Genomic DNA, 20631 nt, shown 5'->3' on the forward strand with positions numbered 1-20631 from the left:
TGGGTTTCCTCCGGGTGACTGTCTGTAAGGAGTGTGGTGTGTTCTCCCTGTGTCTGCGTGGGTTTCCTTCGGGTGACTGTCTGTGAGGAGTGTGGTGTGTTCTCCCTGTGTCTGCGTAGGTTTCCTTCGGGTGACTGTCTGTGAGGAGTGTGGTGTGTTCTCTCTGTCTGCGTGGGTTTCCTCCGGGTGACTGTCTGTGAGGAGTGTGGTGTGTTCTCTCTGTGTCTGTGTGGGTTTCCTTCAGGTGACTGTCTGTGAGGAGTGTGGTGTGTTCTCCCTGTGTCTGCGTGGGTTTCCTCCGGGTGACTGTCCGTGAGGAGTGTGGTGTGTTCTCCCTGTGTCTGCGTGGGTTTCCTTCGGGTGACTGTCTGTGAGGAGTGTGGTGTGTTCAGGGTCGCGGTGGGCCCAGAGCCTACCCAGAATCACTGTGCGCAAGGTGGGAACACACCCTGGAAGGGTCCAGTCCTCACTCACACACACACTAATAGCTACAGACACTTGAGTCACCAACCCTTTTGGAGTGTCGGAGGAAACCGGAGCGCCCGGAGGAAACACAGACAGTTGTTACGCTGTGCTGTGTACGTGTATGTTTTCTCTCTCTCTCTCCCTCTCTGTCTCTTTAAAAGTCCTAGGTTCTGCAGTCTGTTCCAGTCCGTGTGCTTTTTCATTCGTCTAGAGTTCATTCCAGATTCCAGTTCATGTGTTTGTTCAGCGTCGTGTGTACGCTTCTAGTCAGCCGTGTTTGTGTTTTGTGCTCGGTGATTGTGTTGTGTATATTGAATTGTGTGTTTGCCTGGTTTTGACTTTGTGACTTTCTTTCTTCGACTATGAGTTTGTTTTTGCCCCTTTTGGTTACTGACATTAGATTTATATTTGTAAATATTCTAAACACTGTGTATATATTTCACCAGAGTAGGGTTTGGCTGCCGTTTGTTTTGGGAGTGGGTTTTGTGTGTGTTTTTGTATATATCTAGGGAGTGAGGTAAGACATTGTCTTTTGTTTCCATTTGTTTTCACTTAGGTAAGTTAGAGCTGTCTGTGGGTCAGTTAGGAGGGGTGTTTGTTTGTTATTTTTGTCGGCATAAGGCCATCCTGAAGTTCACTGGTGTTTGTGTCATTGTAAATATCACATCTACAATATATATATTCTATTCATTATCCTTTCTGTGTTTTTGTGTCCTTTTCTCCACATTTTTGTCCACATTCACATCTCTGTTGCAGTTATAACTTTCCCATACATTAATTAATAACAAACACCTCATTCTGTTACGGCTCAACCCTAGACTGGGTCGTAACACAGTAACTGGAGCTATGTAACTGTGACTCTACCTGCTGCTGCACTACGCCGCCAAAGCTTTTATTTAAAAATGTAATAATTAAATGAAACATTTAATATATTAATTCTTCTTTAAACGAATGATTTCTTTAATCATTTAATTATGTAACATTGCCACAATATTTTATTTTTATTGGGTTTCATTTGGGTAATTTTCTGGGTATTACACTGGTGTTTGGGCATTTCCCAAGGTATTGTAGTATATGTATAGTACAGCTGTGCCACCTTTACCGATATGTTGCAGCATGTGCTTAAACTTTACTTTGTTCTACACTTCAAACTCTTTTTAGTTCTGTTATGAATATATTTATTTATTTATTTATTTATTTATTTATTTATTTATTTAAGTCCCACGTCTTACGATGTGGAACAAATCCCCAGTGATTTACACTTTTTAATGATGTTAAAGAGGCAATGTCATGGCTGCCTCATTCAGTTCTACACAAGAGGTCACCCTCCTCAGAGGGCATTTGTGGAAGTTTTTATCTTTGTTCTACTTAATCCTGGTTGTTTTTTAGTCTGATCTGAAATATTGTCATATCTTTGCTGTATTTTCGATTGTTTGTAATTAACCTCACCCTTTTTTGGCTTTATGGGTTCAGGCTCTGTTTTCTGATATCATCACCGCTGCCTCTGTGTTTGTGACTCCATGCCAAAACATTAGAAACAGCAGGAGGCTGCTTATGTGCTGCGAGTGTGTACACACCAGAAGAAAAATGAGCTATCATCAAAATCAGAAAAAACACACAAACTATAGGACAGACAACGTACACATTATTACATACAGTACACACTAAACAAACAACCCAGATTAGCAGGAGGTAGGTGACATAAGTGAATTGCTGTAATTACAGATGGTGTTGTTGGTTTAATTGCTGGTTTACAGCTGAAAACCAAAGTAAATGTGATGTCTACATTTGCATGCAATCAGACAAACTGTTTTAGAGCTTGGCATCTTTTGCAGAATTGACTCATAAATATATACACACAAGGACATATAGTACGACTATCTTTAGTATAGTATGACTATCTTTACATGTTCAGTTTCTATTTATCTTTATTTATGCCAGATGTTTTTGTTGGTTTTGCTTGTTTAGATTTTTGTTCATTTTTTATTCTATTTTATTTTATTTTTTTTACAATAAACTGTGATAAGACTTCTGCCTCTGGTCTCTTCTCTTTTGACAGCTGTGGGGGGATGACAGGTAATGGGCCATTACCTTGACAATGGGAAGGGTACCTCTCACCTGAGTTTTCGCACCTATCTCATACATATTCAATGTAGGAACCGGTGACTGAGAAAAACCTCACATTTGTTATGCTCTAAGAATAAAACCACATACAATTTATAAAAAAACTGAATCAGCAGTGTGTTGCCAACACCCGTGTTTACAAAGTTCTGACCTCAAAAGTCTTGGCGAGAAATGTTTAGAACGTGTTTTTTCACACTATATCAGCACTTCTGAAAATAGGTTTTTGGAAAGTCTAAGTTTAGAGTAAATTTAATCAAAATATAGATATGACACTTTTACTGATTCAACATTGTTGTTGCAGAGATTCTTCTGAAGAAAAGCATGTGTAGCTCTTTGAGATGGGTGTAATTTGTAAGAAAGTCAAGGCATGCCACACTACACCAGAGTGTCTGAAAACCCCTCAGACTCCATGGGGTTAAGCCAGTGATGACATGAGGATAAAAACTGTTTCCATGTCTGGTAGTATATAGGTACATGGCTCTGTAGCACCTGCCGCAGGGCAAGAGATAAATCAGATTGTGTCCAGGGTGAGAGGGGTCTAATGATTTTCTCTGCCTGTTTTCTGATTCTTGAGCAGTACTAGTTCTAGAAGGTGGGCAGGGGAACCCAGGTGTTTGTTTTTCTGCTGTATTTACTGTTCGCTGTGCTCTGTTCCTGTCCTGTTTCCTGGCTGTTCTGAACCACACCATGATGGTTGTACATTGGATGGAGTCAGTGACTGCTGTTAAACTGCACCAGCAGCTCCTGGTGCTTGGTCTTGGGAATGATGAGTCCCCAGTCCTTGAAGGACTCCACAGGGCTGTTGGACATTGTAAACAGGACCAGCGCTGAGGGTGTTCTCTTAAAAAGTCCACTGCCATCTACACAGTCTTGAGCGTTTACGACTCAAAGGTGTTCTGACTGCACCAGCCTTCCAGGCTCCTGTTGATACGCAGACTCATCACCCTCTTGGACGAGTCAGAGTTGTCATCTCATGTGCGAACAGCTGGGTCTTTGGAAGTGCAGTCGCTGGTGTAGAGAGAGAGAGAAGAGCAGTAGGGAGACCACACACCTTTGAGGAGCGCCTGTGCTTACTGTCAGTGTACTGGAAGTGACCTCCCCCAGCCGCTCATGCTGTTCCCTGCCGCTCAGGAAGCTGGCGATCACCCATTAGATGGTGGGAGAAACTGAGCTGGGAGAGTTTGGAGGAGATGGTTTCTGGGACGCTAGTGTTGAGTGCTGAGCAGAAATCCACAAACACAATCCTTGCGTATGTCTCAGGGCTGTAAGGGTGATGTAGTGCAGTCCCATCATCAACTGACCTGTAGACTTTATTGGGTCCAGCAGGTGTCCTGTGGGTGGGTTGTTCAAATGATGACACTGATCTTGAGAAAACAACTTTTGTTATTACTAGGGAACAACATCTGTTATCTTGAATTCAAGAGAATAATGATTAGCAATCCTAAGAAAACAAAAACATTTTATTCTAATTATTTCAATCAATTCATCATGCAAAGTTCAATGTTAATAGCAGTAGACATCAAATAATGTGTATAAATGAAAAGTGAAGTTTGTGGTAATACTTAAGAAAATACTGTAATGTAATACTAAAGGAAATGTAACGCTTACTCTAAAAAAAAAAAGGAGAACAATAATGTGAGTAAACGTTCTGTGCAGCCGTCCTGCTGAGAGTAGGGGGTCAAAGAAGCTGATAACTAACTTCACCCAGAGACTGCAGAGTCAGAGTGAAAGTAAATCTCCTATTGGCTGATGATCCTGAGCTGTGTGAGTTAGAGAGAGAGACACAGAGAGACTGAGTTCAGTTTGGACTCTCTCCTGTGTGAGTGTGTGTCCTCTGCACTGATCACAATGAAGCTGTGTTTAATCCTCATCTGCGCAGCTCTGCTTCCTGCTGAAGCTAAAGGTGAGAATATGTGGATGTTTCTGTGCTCAGTAATGAACTGAAATTCTGGAATATTATTACAGTACTTCTGACTGATTTGGATGCCTGTATCTTTTACAATACATTTTTAAGTGATTTTTCTTGGCATTTAAAGCAATAAATGGTCTTGCTACTGTTAAGCTTACATTATCTCTCTGTGTTCCAGAGTGCAGTCACAATTATAGATTCAGATATTAGATATATATAATTGAATATATGGATTCATCTTCAGTACTGATTAATTAAGTTCTTATTAGGTACTTATTTTTAATTATTTAAAGGACATCCAGTCTGTAAAGCATCTTGAGCTGCTTAATGTTTGAAAAGTACTCTATAAATAATTATTTAAATTCTTTTATTATTAAAATCATTAGGTTTAAGGGTGATAAATAATTAAAGCATGAATTACATGAACATTCAATGTTTTTCTCTCTATTCTTTACTGTGTATTCGCTGACCATATTTAATATGTGATATTATACAGGGGTTGGACAATGAAAGTGAAACATCTGTCATTGTAGTGTGGGAGGTTTCATGGCTAAACTGGAGCAGCCTGGTGGACGATCTTCATTAACTTCACATTGCACCAGTAAGACCATGTGCATCCAATGGTTCAAACATTGTGTCCTGAAGGCGGTGCCGTGTATCAGGACGACAATGCACCAATACACACAGCAAGACTGGTGAAAGACTGGTTTGATGAACATGAAAGTGAAGTTGAACATCTCCCATGGCCTGCAACAGTCACCAGATCTAAATATTATTGAGCCACTTTGGGGTGTTTTGGAGGAGCGAGTCAGGAAACGTTTTCCTCCACCAGCATCACGTAGAGACCTGGCCACTATCCTGCAAGAAGAATGGCTTCAAATCCCTCTGACCACTGTGCAGGACTTGTATATGTCATTCCCAAGACGAACTGACGCTGTATCGGCCGCAAAAGGAGGCCCTACACCGTACTAATAAATTACTGTGGTCTAAAACCAGGTGCTTCACTTTCATTGTCCAACCCCTGTACATATATACATATAAAAGAAAGATCTATAGACAGAAGAATGAACTCAGTTGTTGGAAAAGTTGGGACATTTTATAAATGTATTCAATGACTAAAGAAGAAAGAACGTTGTTGGTAAATATAAACACATTTAGAATTCATATAAAGTTGGGATGGATGCGAGTTCCCCACTGTGTTCAATCACCTTTCCTTTTACTGATATTCTGTTTGGAAACCGAGGAGATTTTTTTCCCATTTTCACTTGATACAAGACTTCAGCAGCTTGACAGTCTGTGGTCACCGCCGCCTGATTGTCCTCTTCATGATGACCGTAGACGGACAGATACGGGCTGCAGGCCTTTCTTGTTTCCTCGGTCGACTGTGTTCAGTGACGATGGGTTCTGAAGTCCTCCTGAACCTGTGTGGTTATATTTATCAGATTCTCCATTTTTATGCAGTGCACAAAGCTCATTCAGCCGTGGTGTCTGGCCTTGTCCGACACGGACTGAGATTCCTCTGGAGTTCCTGAATCTTCCGCAGTGTTGTGGACGGTAGACGGTGAAACACTTAAACTTTGTGAGATCTCTCACTGAGAAATGTTCTCTTAACGTGTCTCTTAAACTTCAGGCCAAAGACTTATTTCCTGTCTGGAATAAACATAGTCTAAAATAAAATAGAATATTCAGCTGTGTATGGCAGGTAAAAATGAGTTATAGATGAAGAGTAGCTAAAACAAATAGCGTTGTGTAGTCCAGGAGAAAGTGCAGTGTCTCTCACCCACTGTCTGCTCTCTCTCTCTCTGTATCCTTCTCAGACACTCCCTCTCTTTCAAACACACACACACACACACACACACACACACACACACACACACACACACACACACACACACCAAAAACGTCAGTGTGGGTTAAAACCCTTTTGTGATATAAGTATAAATTGCAATATTGAAAGAGAAAACACTGACAGGTTTCTTGGTATTTCTTATCTGTCCAATAATTTTTTTTGTGTGTGTGAAACATATTGATCTCTTTCCTTTTCTCATTAGTTGTGCACAGGGACACCAAATTAACCCTATGCTCTGACAAACCCCTGGTTATCTTTGGACTCGATGGAGAAGAAGTGTGGCACGCTGATTTCAGTTTGGGGAAAGGAGTGATGACTCTGCCGCAGTTCGCAGATCTGTTCTCCTATGAAAAAGGAACCTATGGGCAGGCTGTTAATGATATAGAAGTCTGCAGAGCCACCTTGGGTCATTGTGCAAAAGCTTATAATTACCCTGCAGAACCAAAAGGTAAAATCTCACTGTAATATGATTAATGCCAAGTAAAAGAAACATGCTTGTTATCATTGGGTCATGAGTCAGTTCAAAATGAAAAACAAATTCATTCATTCATTATCTGTAACACTTATCCAATTCAGGGTCGCGGTGGGTCCAGAGCCTACCTGGAATCATTGGGCGCAAGGCGGGAACACACCCTGGAGGGGGCACCAGTCCTTCACAGGGCAACACACACACACACCTACGGATACTTTTAAGTCGTCAATCCACCTACCAACGTGTGTTTTTGGACTGTGGGAGGAAACCAGAGCACCCGGAGGAAACCCACGCAGACACAGAGAAAACACACCACACTCCTTACAGACAGTCACCCGGAGGAAACCCACGCAGATACAGAGAGAACACACCACACTCCTTACAGACAGTCACCCGGAGGAAACCCACGCAGACACAGGGAGAACACACCAACTCCTCACAGACAGTCACCCGGAGCAGGAATCGAACCCACAACCTCCAGGGCCCTGGAGCTGTGTGACTGCGACGCTACCTGCTGCGCCACCGTGCCACCCTGAAAAGCAAATTTACTTTAATAATTTATAGAATGTATATTAGTTGCTGTCTCTGGCTATTTTCATTATGTGCTTTTTAAAACCCATTTCTAAATTCTTCTGAAAGGAACTAATTAACTTTATGAAATTTCAGTAATTTTTGATGACTTATGTACAAATGTGTTTTTCACAGATGCTCCTCAGAGCTCCATTTATTCCAAGGAGGATGTGGAGCTGGGCTCTAAAAACACCCTCATCTGTTACATCACTGGGTTCTACCCCTCACAAATTGAAGTGTCCTGGACCAGGAACAATGTGAATGTGACGGATGGAGTCAGTCTCAGTAGATATTACCCAAACACTGAGGATGGAACCTTTAATCTGGTCTCTACCCTGAGCTTCACTCCAGAGGAGGGGGACATCTACTCATGCAGTGTGCAGCACACAGCCCTGGACAGAGCACTGACCAAAACATGGGGTGAGAGTTACACCTGATTATTAACTGATTATTAAGTCTGTTAATGGATTTCAGTTAGGATTCTTCAAGTATAACAATGAATGCTGCTCATGGCTGTAAACAAAATATATACAAAAAGACTGTAAACACTGAACCGTTTTTAGTAGTAGATATATTTATTATATTGAACTGATGTGTGTGTGTGTGTCTCACAGAGGTTGATGTAGAGCTGCCCGGTGTTGGAGCGTCTGTGTTCTGTGGAGTGGGGTTGGCTGGAGGACTGCTGGGAGTCGCTGTGGGAGCTTTCTTCCTCATCAAAGGAAACCACTGTAACTGAGAATCAGACTCTAAACTTTACAGAAAACTCAAAACATTGCTAGAGATTAAAGACTAAAGACTAAAGATTAAAGCTCGTTTATGATTTTACTTTTATTATTCTTTTTGTCATAATCCAGGATTTTATTTGTTTGTCTTCACGTTCTCTCCTGCCTCATGAGGCCTGGTTTAATCCACAGCTACCAATGTCCAGAAATCTGCCTGATGAATAATTTTCAGATGATAATTTAAGAGAAGTCTTGTGTATTGAAATGAAAAACCTTTTTTTACCATTCCCCATACATTTCCATTAAAAAGTTTCAATTCAATTGTCTTATAAATATTTAGTATTATATGAATTAATTTTCATTATGTAGATCTAAATATTAAGAATATATATTGAGTATGTTAGTGTCAGTGAAATTAAATATTAGAGAACACACCACACAGACAGTCACCCGGAGGAAACCCACGCTGACACAGGGAGAACACACCACACTCCTCACAGACAGTCACCCGAAGTGGGACTCAAACCCACAACCTCCAGGTGCCTGGAGCTGTGACAGAGACACTACCTGCTGCACCACTGTGCCGCCCCATTTATTATTCAGATAAATAAATTGATAGTGGTCAGACAAATAGGATCTGACCCAGGAGAGGGCAAATATATTTATTGGGAGGTAGGTGTGTAGATGCTGTGACACTACCTTTTCTAAAATCTTTGCAATAAAAGTGAGGTTAAATATTGGCCTGCAGTTTGTGAGTTCAAGGGGGTCAAGGGGGTGTTTTTTTTTTTTGATAATTTGTTTGTTGGCTGCTAATTTCAGAAATGTAGGTATGTATCCAATGCCAAGGGACAAGTTGATTATAGCAAGCATGCTGAACACTGCTCTGTGCATCTGATCAGACAGATCAGCAGAGTTTTATGTTCCCTGTTGCACTGTTTGGATTGATTTTGGCTTTTCAACCCAATGCTGTTTTTATCACAAAAGAATGTCATGAAATTATTAGTACAAAAATAATGGGATAATGGTTTTGATTTCTTTATTGCTACCAGTCAGTATGGACACAGTGTTAAAAATCAATCTAGGGTTGTTTTTGTTGTTTTCTGTTAGGGATGAAATATTTTGATTTGTGCAACACCATCTAAGTTTGAACATAGCATAGTACGTGAATTGTAACATTCTCCAGATCTTTAGTGTGTGCTATTATAATAAAGTGTATACTTTTTTTCTGCAACGAAGTGGTTCCAAACTTTTCAACAGTGATTCCAAACTTCTGAAGTGTAGTTTGTTAGTGTTGTGTAGAATTTTCACAATAAAAAGGTTATGTTACGGCAGTGGAATTTTCAGGCTGAAAACTTGGTATGGGCTGTTGTTTACATCCCAGTGATGCAGAGATGCTGGTCTGAGGTGTGCCATCTCTCAACTCACCTCAGTTGCTTGCTGGGTGTCCAGGTGGCTGCCCGCTGGTCCGGGTGTTTTGTGATCACTGCCCCTAATCACTAGTGTTTTCACTGCCATGGATGGGTTAAATGCTGTGCTCAAATAACAGCTGTGCAATGACAATAAAAACAGGATTCAGATTTATTGGTAAAAAGTCCACTGGAGCAGCCATAACAATCTTGAGCTGAACACAGCTAAAACAGTGGAGATGATAGTGGACTTCAGGAGAAGCCCCTCAACCCTGCCAGCACTCACCGTCTTTGACAGAACAGTGATGACTCTGGAGTCCTGCAAGTTCCTGAGCACAGTGATCACCAGGGACCTGAAGTGGGACAACGACATCAGCTCCATTGTCAAGCGAGCTCAGCAGAGGATGTACTTCCTGTATCAGCTGGGGAAGTTCAACCTGCCCCAGGAGCTGATGGTGCAGCTCTACACAGTCATCATAGAGTGTCATCACCATGTCCATCACAGTGCGGGGCAGCTGAGCCACCAAACATGACATTCACAGACTGCAGGGCATCATCAGGTCTGCGGAGAAGACCATTGGTGTTAAGCTGTCCACACTGCTGGATCTGCACAGCTCCAGAACCAAAAGTGTGCTGAGAAAATCATCTCCGATCCCTCACACCATGAACACCAGCTGTTCCAGCACCTTCCCTCAGGCTGGCGCTTTAGCCAAATGAGTATCAGGAAAACCAGGCTACAGAGAAGCTTCTTCCTACATGCCATCACACTCCTGAACGGTTGACATTACTCTTACACAAAACACTATATCTTCTGATCTCTTATTTATTTTTTCTGCAATTTAAAATTATTTATGTATAACACAATACAAACTATACACTCCATCCTCTGAACTTAAACTCTCCAAATACTTCATCTTCAGGATCTTTTCTCACTTGCCCTTGTCACTTTGCCACTACTGCACATAAATTCTGCACCCAGTACTTTAACATAAAACTTGTACAATGTAAAGTTTACAGGTATGACTGTTTGAGTGTATGTGAGTGTGTGTAAGTGATAGTATTTTTTTAGTATTTTTAGTTTTTGGTATTTTGGTTTTTGAGGTGTATTCTCGCCTTGCGCCCAATGATTCCAGGTAGGCTCTGGACCCACCGCGACCCTGAACTGGATAAACGGTTACAGATAATGAATGAATGAATGAATGAATGAATGAATAAATGAAACAAATGAATGGTCATTATTGCACTGGCAAAATTCAAAACTCTTTTTATCAACAGGAACAAACACCAGAAAAGAGTCCAGAAAAGTGCAGCAGTGAGCCACAGGAGCAGGACATTAGTCTAGCAGGCTTTAAATAAATGATGTGTTCAAAGACTTAACATCTTTTAACTAGAGATGCATTTCTGCCTCTGCCTAGTAACAGGTGATGGAGGGGTGTATCAGTCTGTGATTGATTGGTGAACCGAACTGTGTGTATGAACTCTCTCAGTCACTGAAACTCTCTCAGTTGTCAGACACAGATTGAGACAGAAATGATCCTGAATGTGCAGCTGCTCCTTCTCCTGACTCCTGACTGGTCAGAACAGGTGTGTTTAGGTTTTCCAATGGATTTAAAAAGATTTTCTCTTGTCTTGGTTTCAGTCTGTAATTATACAGTAGAAGTTGGAGCACATATTATTTCACACACTAAGTATTAACCTCTTGTTACTTGACGTGTAAGTCAAAGATGACACACAAACTGCTCCAAAATTAATTTTAATGTTAAATTAAATTAATGTTAATACCAATTAAAGTTTGATGTTGAAGGCATTTCTAATGTATTTATTATTATATTTGACACTGTTAGACACTAAAAACTATGTTTTTCTTTTTCTTTTAATGTCCAGACGGCTAGGACATGTACAGAGTAGGAGAATGCATCTGGAGTTCATCGGATCTGACTGATGTGGAATCCATTGATACATTTTATTTCAATAAGGGTTTATGGGTGCAGTTTAACAGCACTGTGGGGAAGTTTGTAGGCTTCACTGAGTATGGAGTGAGGACTGCGGAGAACTGGAACAGCCTCCACTTAGAGCAGGAGAGAGCTGGACTGGAGAGATACTGCAAAGGCAACATACCAATATTAACCTCTACTATTCTGGATAAAACAGGTACGTGACACAGCAGTGTGTTCAGATCAAAAGAAAATTTCTCTGTGGTTTTAAAAGTACAGATATAAAGTGTTTATACAATGCATTACCAACACTTTCTACAAATGTGAAATATAAGCTAATTCATCACAAACTTAGATGTTCATCAGTATTAATAATGAAACCAATGTTCAGTAAGGAAGACAAAATTGGTGCATATATATAACAAAATAATCTGAAGAAAGCAAATTTATTCACTTTTAAAGGTTAACTGTAAACACTACTATTATTATTTACAGATCTGTGGTATATTTTATTAAGCTCTGATCGGTTCTGCTGAATGGTGTATTTTACACTTGGTTATAGGGTTAAAGAGCTGACAAAATAAAAGTATGTGGTACAAATTTGATTGGATTTTAAACTAATATGTTACTAATATATTAATATAATTTACTGATTTAATGAACAGGGAATACATGAAAATGTGAAACATGATTTTATTGTCATTGCACTGCAGTATAAGGAAAGTTCACGACCCATGGCAGTGAACACACAAACACACACACTAGGTCAACATAATTCATTACAATACAATGAACGCCAACGTACAAACACAAAGACAGAGCTTATAAAGGGAACAAGTAAGGGGTTGCCTCACACTGAGGGCTCACAGGTGAAGGGGTGTGGCTAAAGAGACAAAAGGAGCAGGAAACCTAATCAAATCACAAGAGAACAAGGAGAAAATGAGGCAAAAAAACAAGAGAACAGGGACATTCGGGTCCGGGTTGCGGGGGAAGCAGTTGGAGCAAAGAAACCCAGACCTCCCTCTCCCCAGCCACTGCTTCCAGCTCCTCTATCAGGGCTCATCTATCACCCGGGCCGAGGTGGCTGAGGTGGTCAGAAAACTCTTTGGCAGTAGGGCCCCGGGGGTGGATGATGTCCGCCCTGAGCTCCTCAAGGCTCTGGATGTTGTGGGGCTGTCCTGACTGACACGTCTCTACAACATCGCGTGGACATCAGGGGCAGTGCCTCTGGACTGGCAGACTGGGGTGGTGGTTCCCCTTTTTAAGAAGGGGGACCGGAGGGTGTGCTCCAACTATAGGGGGATCACACTCCTCAGCCTCCCCGGTAATGTCTATGCGGGGGGTACTGGAGAAGAGAGTCAGACTGATAGTTGAACATCAGATTCAGGAGGAACAATGCGGATTCCGCCCCGGTCGTGGAACACAGGACCAGCTCTTTACCCTCGCTAGAATTTTTTTTGCAAACTTTTATTTTGAAAATGCGCCACAGAGATTAACACGTTTTGGCAGTGCGTCAGATAAGGTCGGTCTTCTTAGGTCCCTGTACATTTAATTAGTTTGATTCTTAGACTGAATGTAGAATGAGAAAAACGAAAAAATGGCTTGTTTATTCATTTTCCATTTGAACACACCAAGACATTCGTTTCTGTCTCCAAAATGAATATATTATTCATTATTTTGATTTTGAAGTGTGGGCAGGCTTAAAGCACTACTTTCACTTCATTGGTCCGTCTGAACGATGACCTGTTCTTGAGCAGTTAAAATAAAAGTTGGTAGGTAGATTGGTGACTCAAACAATGTGTCTGCAGGTGTGAGTGTGTGAGAGAATGTGTGTGTGTGTGTGTTGCCCTGTGAAGGACTGGCGCCCCCTCCAGGGTTTGTTCCCACCTTGCACCCTGTGATTCTGGGTAGACTCTGGACCCACCACGACCCTGAACTGGATAAGGGTTACAGACAATAAATGAATTGGTTTTATTTTTGTCTTATCGTTTTTTTTTTCTTATGTACGTTTTTATTGAAATATATGAGGTGTTTTTATTCTTGATTTTGTATATTTTGGATTTACATTACTGTCTGTTCTAATTATCCTTGTGAGTGCAGCATGGATGTTAGACTTAGTCATTCTTTCATTGTGTACACTGACCTTTCTTTCAGCCTTGGTTAATGCGCCTGTTCAAATATAATTCTGCTCTAATCATCAGCTTCACTGTTTATAAAATTGGTTTTTACCAGCTCTGGGCTTGAGGTCAGTAAGGAGAGCAAAACAGGAAGCGGCTTATTTAGAACTGTTAGGTTTTTTAAATTATTTATTACAATTTGTTTATTATTTATTTTATATTCTACTTTTATATAAGTCAAGATTATTGATTGTTCTGAGGTGTGAAAATTTGCTGATCTAATGTTCTTCTAGCATTCGTTAGCAGTGGTGGACAGATATGAAATAAATTTAATTTGTTACTGTACTTAAGTACTTTTTTGTGTATCTGTACTTTACTGAAGTATTTCTATTTTGAGTGACTTTTTACTTTAACTCCACTACATTTCAAAGTAAAATATCTTTTTTAGTCCACTACATTATTAAAATCTTTGGTTTATGTGTGAATAAAACCGTAACGCACCTGAACAAATCTCCCTGCTCCACACAGCTCTCCGCGCGACACACAGCAGCTCCGTTGCTAGGAGATGAACAGTATCAAGTGTTGTGCGAATTTGACACAGTAAGTAATCACTTGCAGTTCTTAGAACCGTTATTAATTAACAAAATGATGTGTACCGTTTAGCATTTGGCTGAGTCATCCGTAACTACTATTCATTCATAAACGCGGTTTACGGATCTGTAGATGTCACAAATCATTCACCGAGGGCAAGAGGTTGACCTTAGTTGGAGGTTTATTAGGTCAAAACCAGAAGAAATATTCCAAAACCCCAAAATCAGTACAGTACATGTTCAAAAGACAAAAACAGTTATCAGGCAAAAAGTCAGAAAATCAAAACCGCAGCCTGCTTAAGAACCAGATGTCTCAGAATTGCAGAAATAGCACAAACTATACTTAGAAGTTGATGTCACTTAAATAAACTTGCATGTATATTTTATTACCATGTTTTTGGGGCGCTATGGTACAGGTGGGGTGTGGAAATTCCCCTTCGTCTGAGGTGGGGAATGATAGAAAAGGTTTGAGAACCACTGCCGTAAAACATGGGGTGTGTACCAAAATCAAGTGAGCTGTCTAACTAGAGAGCAATTTACGTCACAGTGTGTGCGCTCCCGACACGTAGGCTGTCCCAATTCATACACACCTCATTATGCTGTCTACTAAGACATCTGAATTTTTTAAACATGCCCCCCACCACCACCACATACCACACATAATACAGTCCAACTGCAAGGAAAGGTGTTTCTGTAAATTATCTTTTATCGCTTATCTTTCATTGGCAGATATGTCGGAAAATGGCTTCTCATTGGTGGAGAAAACTTAAAGGTGAAACTGTGTCAGATTAGTGACTACACAATGCAGACATTACTCATTCTAAACTAGCAATGTTTCTATATTTAATGTTACCCAATGATCATTTCACATTGATTGTACGTGCTGTATATGGTTATAACTCCAGGTGTGTGTGCTCACTGTCAGTGTTTAATTTGAGCCAGATCCTGCCTGAAACAAGATCCGGCACCTCTCAGATTTGTAGTGCATGTGTTCCAGAACCTATTCACCTGGATCCAGCACTGTTCTCAGGTGTATAATTGAGTTCAGTCGCTTATTAAAAGCAGGCTCGGATTAAAAGGAACCCACTGTCCCTTAAACTGTGTGAACTGGAGAGTCACACTCCTCAGCACAACCAATCAGAATCTTCTATTCAGCTTGAGGCCGGAACAGTGGTTCTTCTCCCAGTGAGTTCAGGTTCAGTGAGAACGGATGCAGCTCATTAATCCGCTAAAAGCTCTTACTGAGAGGTATGGGTGTTCCACAGTGTGACAATGTGGACTTTATCAAACGTCAGTCAGTGTTGTTTTTTGTTTTTGTTTTTTTTACTGCTACCACAATAAGGTCTGAACTAATTTTATTAAATAAATACTAAAAAAACAAAACAAAAAAAAACAACAACTTTGAATTAACTTTTTGATTTTTTGCGTTCCTTTCACACTTCATGTGCACTCCCTGGATCAGCCCAGTCTCCGTGTGCCCTTACCTCGTGATTTACAAATTAAGCACTGCTCACCGCCTCTAGTGCATTAATGTGTGTTCACTGCCATAGTTGAGTTACATGCAGAAGACATATTTTGCACAATAATAAATGAATTAAAGTAAAATTCTAATGTTTTTTAAACTAATCCCCAGACATCTGTATCTGTAAATAAAGCATTGAAAACCCCCGAACTTTCTTCGTATATTTAGCAACGTTACTGTCCCTTTAAAACCCAAGCCCACAAGCTACAGTCTCAATAATCTGCCTCATGAGGACGGACGACCGTTAGAGCGCTGTTTACATAAACAGCTGTCTATGGAGTCAGTGCCTACCTAGTCAGCTCACTAGGGTTTGTGACACACCCATAGTCTGCAGATTTCACCCACACAACTACTCATCACTGCAAACCCAGAAAAAGTCCGACAACATCCAACTTCACCCACGTAGGAGGTTAGGGTTAGGCTTAGGTTTAGCGTTAGGTTGTGTCTCCCACTGTGAGGAGTCATTTTTAGTTTAATCCAATGAAAAGCATGATGATGGACCAGATCCTATGGATGTTTGGTTTTGCAGCGCAGGCCTTCTCGGTTTTCCTGCAAAACTTCAGATTTTAAAGAAATTATAGAGAAAAACTGTCTCATATTCAGTGACTTTATCTGTTTGTTCAATTATGTGTTGTTAAGAACATGAAAAACTTAATGTTTTGCCAATTGGTGCTTGCCCCCCCTACTTTTTTTGCCTGAGTGTATACACATAATAAGGGTCTATGGTAAACTGAATCTTTCATCAGTATTAGTTGTGTGATGCAATGGGTTATTATTATTATTAATTATTATTATTATTATTATTGTTATTATTATTATTATTATTATTATTATTATTGTTGTTGTTGTTGTTGTGGTTGTTATTCATGAATGCAGTAATAAAATATTAAAATTTTCACTGTGGTGGAACCCAAGATCCGTCTCAGGTCAGAAAAGCAATACAGTGGTGGACACACGGCCATGTTGATGTGCAGCGCGTATCACTTCTACCCTGCAGCCATCGATGTGTACTGGCAGAGAGACGGGAAAAAAGTGACCTCTGATGTGATCTCCACTGAGGAGTTGGCTGATGGAGACTGGTACTACCAGGTCCACTCTCACCTGGAGTACACCCCCAGATCTGGAGAGAGGATCTCCTGTGTGGTGGAGCACGCCAGCTTCTCAAAACCTATGACCTACAACTGGGGTGAGGATAAGGCACCAGATAATTCGGATAATTCGGATGCTATGTGAGTTACATATAGTTTAGCTCTGATGTAGGAGAAATTACAGTCCTGGATCATCAGTAGTGTTTACTACGATTATGAGTTTAGGACTATTTTCCAGAGGCTACTCTTGACTTTAGGGATGCTACATTAATTAACCCATTTCTTAAATTACCTACACCCAAATACAGTACAATAATAGAAAAAAAGACAATAAAAAACACACAAGTGTATTACTGTTTAACAAAAATAGCTCTAAATTTGGTCCCAGTGTGTCATATAGTATCATTCATATGTTACTTTCAAAAATAAAACATAAAAAAAAGAAAAATGAAAAAATGGATACAGAGAATTATTTCTATTTAAAATTGTGCATAAACCCACAGCATACTCATAAACTCATATTGAAATGTAACATTTTCTGAATCAGGTGGTACTATTTCGTATACTATCTTAGTTCTAGTCTGGTTTCCATTTTACACATCTACCTTGTTGGTAAATTTCTGGTGTACAGGTAGAAATTGTAGCTCATTTTTTCCCCATGCTGAATTTGTGTCAGTCATCCACTAACCCACAGATTCCCAATTCTGGTAATGAGCTGGTTGGACCAGGTGTGTGTTCAAAACAGGGAAAACAGTTAAAAGTGCAGGGCAGAGGGACCAGGGACGGGAACCACTGATATAAACCTTCATAAACTATCAGTGTTTTAAAAGTATCACTGCCATGCTGAGAACTGTCCATCAGCCAAATAATATTTGGTGTATAACAATGACAAGAGCGCCATTTCAGACAATTTTTTTTCAGATTGTTCTTGACTTTAGAAGTGCTACTGAAAGCCATGTTAGTGAAAAAAAAATTGCTTAATCAATAACTTATGATGCTACCCACAGTTAAGATGTAATTATACATTTCTGTGACAGTGGCTGCTGTCCTGTGTATAACTTCATTAATATCCAGCCGGCTGCAGGTTATAAGCAACCAAAAGGCTTTTATGTTCAGGGAATTTACAGAGCAAAAATGAGTAAACATTCCAAGGTCATAGCACAAGAAAAAAAGTAGAAAGTGTAAATCCTGAAGGCAGAGACAAAACGAGAAAATCCAGGTTCACGAGAAAACAAACATCAACATAGACCTCTCAGTAAGCATAACCAAAAAGTCTAAAACACATGGGAAATGTATTAGTAGTCCTGTGAAAAGAGATGTAAGTTAATTAATTATGGTAATTAATGAGGCCAGAAGCACCCCTATCATCTGGTGACATCATGAAAATAGTTCCAAAACTCTTAAAGCATAATGATCTTACTGACTGCTGATGACCCAGGACCGTAATTTTTCTACATCAGTGCAAAAATAAATGTACACAAAAAACACACATAGCATTCATAAAGATCCTTCATTATGCAAAGAATATTAATTAATACGTCAAGTCAAAGTGTTAAATAAAAAGAATGAATTAACTGGATGTTGTTACTTAAAATTTACCATTATTAATATCTGTTTAATAATAGACGCGCTTGGTCATTAATGTATATGCTTCATTATTTCCTACTACTTCCAGAATTAATTTAGCTATGAATTCACTATGTAGAAGTCATTAATTATGTATTAATATATGCTTATTTGTGCACCAGTTTTATAGTGTTACCATTGTTTTAAATAATAAAACCACATTTTTCATTGTAGGTTCTTAATATTACTAAAACAAAGCTTTTCTTTAAAAAAAAGTCCTTCTGTCTCTCAGATCCTTCTCTTCCTGAGTCTGAGAGGAATAAGATCGCTATCGGAGCGTCGGGGCTGGTGCTGGGGATCATCCTCTCAGCTGCTGGATTCATCTACTACAAGAAGAAATCCTCAGGTGGGTGGAGATCAGAGTTTAACTGATATTCATTAATCTGGAAGGTTCATGTGTTAATTTAATTTACCATATGATTATTGATTTTTTCCACAGGGGTCCTGTAAAATAAAGAGATGGTATGTTGCACAGTAGTATACTATTTCTTTTTGAATCCATGAGCTGGCTTCCTGTAGCATTAAATGTTGTGTTCCTTCTGTTAAATATGGTCTTATGCATTTTTTGAATATCTGCAGGTTCTCGGGCTGATGTGGAGGAATAAATTTACCTGTAGATGTGAAGTAGTGGAATCTTTTACCGGTATCGGGTTTACAGAACTAATTTTGAAGATGTCTTATTTTTAAAAATCCTTCAAAATGTAAAAGAATGAGCTCAATATTTTTCTGTTTGTTTTTTATGTACGACTGAGTGAACATGTTAGATTTGTGTCAGTATAATTCATATAGCTAGATATTTATGTAATAGCTGTGGTGGAAGACTTTCACTGAAGCCTCCTATATACTTTGTAAAAGAGACCATTAATAATATACAATGTGATAAGTGTGATGACATCAAAGAAATACATTTAAATTAAAGTCAGAATTGGTTTAACATTACAGTTCTTCTCTTGGTCTTGATTTCTGAATAATTTTACCTTTTCCTTTTTAATGGGCCTAAAGATTTTTTTGTTTGTTTGTTTTTTGTTTTATTTTGGTTGTTTTAGTGTTGTAACATTAATTAGTTATACATCAATATACTACTGCATTTCAGAAAATTAGAATATGGTGAAAATATTATGGTAACACTTTACAAAAATTAATTATTCATTATTTTCCTACACTTTACTGTTCATTGAGCATTAACTATTATTTAGTTATTAATAAGTTAGGATAAATCAGTAATAAAATATATTAATTGATAGTTTAGAATTTCATTGGTTCATAGCTTATTTAATCACTAACTGTTAACATAACATTAACATAAATATGTGTACTTATTAAAATAATTAATGAGATTACTCACTAGTGCTTATATTCATTCCAAAAATGAATTCCAATGAAAATTCCAATCAAACTAATGTCTGGTATGTCTGCATTTCAGCAATTAATTTATTATATTGCATATTTATATGACTTTGTGTGATTATTTATTTATTTATTTTTTTGATAATGTCAGACTAATGTTTCCCCACTGAGCAAGCATGTAATTTTGTATTTTGAAGGTTACAAAGAAACTGGATGAAATAATTTCATATTTTCCTCTTTTTTGCTTTATAAAAATTTTATTCCCCCAAATTCCTGTTTAGTTTATTTAGTAAAATCATTTCTAATAAACTTTACTTGAGGGGACACAACAACAAGTAAAAAGTCATTAAGATACACTGAAAAAATGAAATTTTGCTTTGTGAATAAAATGAAGATTATTATAGTAAATTCTGCAATAATATACTATTACAGTCTTGATACCAGGGGCGGTTCATTGATTAGGGCGAAGGGGAGACACACCGCCACAAGGAAAAGAGAGGAAATTTTTAAACTCTTATTCTACCACAGTATTAACCGATGGCTCTGTATTAACCAAGCTCTGCCAGACGGTTTGTCCCTCCTCTGAGTATCACCATCCACTCAGTGTTAGGTTGTTCCATACAGTCCCGCCTCTTTTTGGGCGATTTTAAGATGGAGGAATATCGCCATGACTCCTCTTATAGAATCTCAGGTTAAGGCTCTTTTTTTCGAGCTGCAGAGCCTTCAGTACATTCTCAGTGGGTTCCAGGAGCTCACCCCAATGTACTTTAGTCATACACAATGTGAGGCATGTTCCAAATGGTCCCCTAGTATATACCCTACATTGCTCACTATGTAGTGAATATGGAACTGATTAATTTCAGGCATGACCAGGTACAGAAATCCAGAGC

The 20631-nt window shown here is 39.2% G+C and overlaps 2 protein-coding genes across 6 annotated transcripts; both read left to right on the forward strand.

Moving 5' to 3' along the window:
* The first annotated feature begins 4410 nt into the window (after window positions 1-4410).
* LOC136665716 (H-2 class II histocompatibility antigen, A-Q alpha chain-like) lies at window positions 4411-9311 on the forward strand. The gene is made up of 4 exons (XM_066643406.1): window positions 4411-4492; window positions 6550-6795; window positions 7525-7809; window positions 8004-9311. Exons 1-4 carry the CDS (start codon window positions 4438-4440, stop codon window positions 8123-8125), a joined length of 708 nt encoding a protein of 235 aa, XP_066499503.1. The 5' UTR covers window positions 4411-4437; the 3' UTR covers window positions 8126-9311.
* Window positions 9312-11033: 1722 nt separating this feature from the next.
* Window positions 11034-19311, forward strand: LOC136665715 (rano class II histocompatibility antigen, A beta chain-like). Of its 5 annotated transcripts, XM_066643403.1 has the most exons (6): window positions 11034-11101; window positions 11402-11668; window positions 16678-16866; window positions 18627-18740; window positions 18834-18856; window positions 18974-19311. In XM_066643403.1, exons 2-5 carry the CDS (start codon window positions 11413-11415, stop codon window positions 18842-18844), a joined length of 570 nt encoding a protein of 189 aa, XP_066499500.1. In that variant the 5' UTR covers window positions 11034-11101; window positions 11402-11412; the 3' UTR covers window positions 18845-18856; window positions 18974-19311. The 5 variants fall into 5 exon arrangements, with proteins under 5 accessions (XP_066499500.1, XP_066499499.1, XP_066499497.1 ...); XM_066643402.1 differs by having other exon boundaries at window positions 18834-19311; XM_066643400.1 differs by having other exon boundaries at window positions 18627-19311.
* The last annotated feature ends 1320 nt before the right edge of the window (window positions 19312-20631 follow it).

Source organism: Hoplias malabaricus, chromosome 14 (assembly GCF_029633855.1).
Source record: "Hoplias malabaricus isolate fHopMal1 chromosome 14, fHopMal1.hap1, whole genome shotgun sequence".
Classification (NCBI taxonomy): domain Eukaryota; kingdom Metazoa; phylum Chordata; class Actinopteri; order Characiformes; family Erythrinidae; genus Hoplias; species Hoplias malabaricus.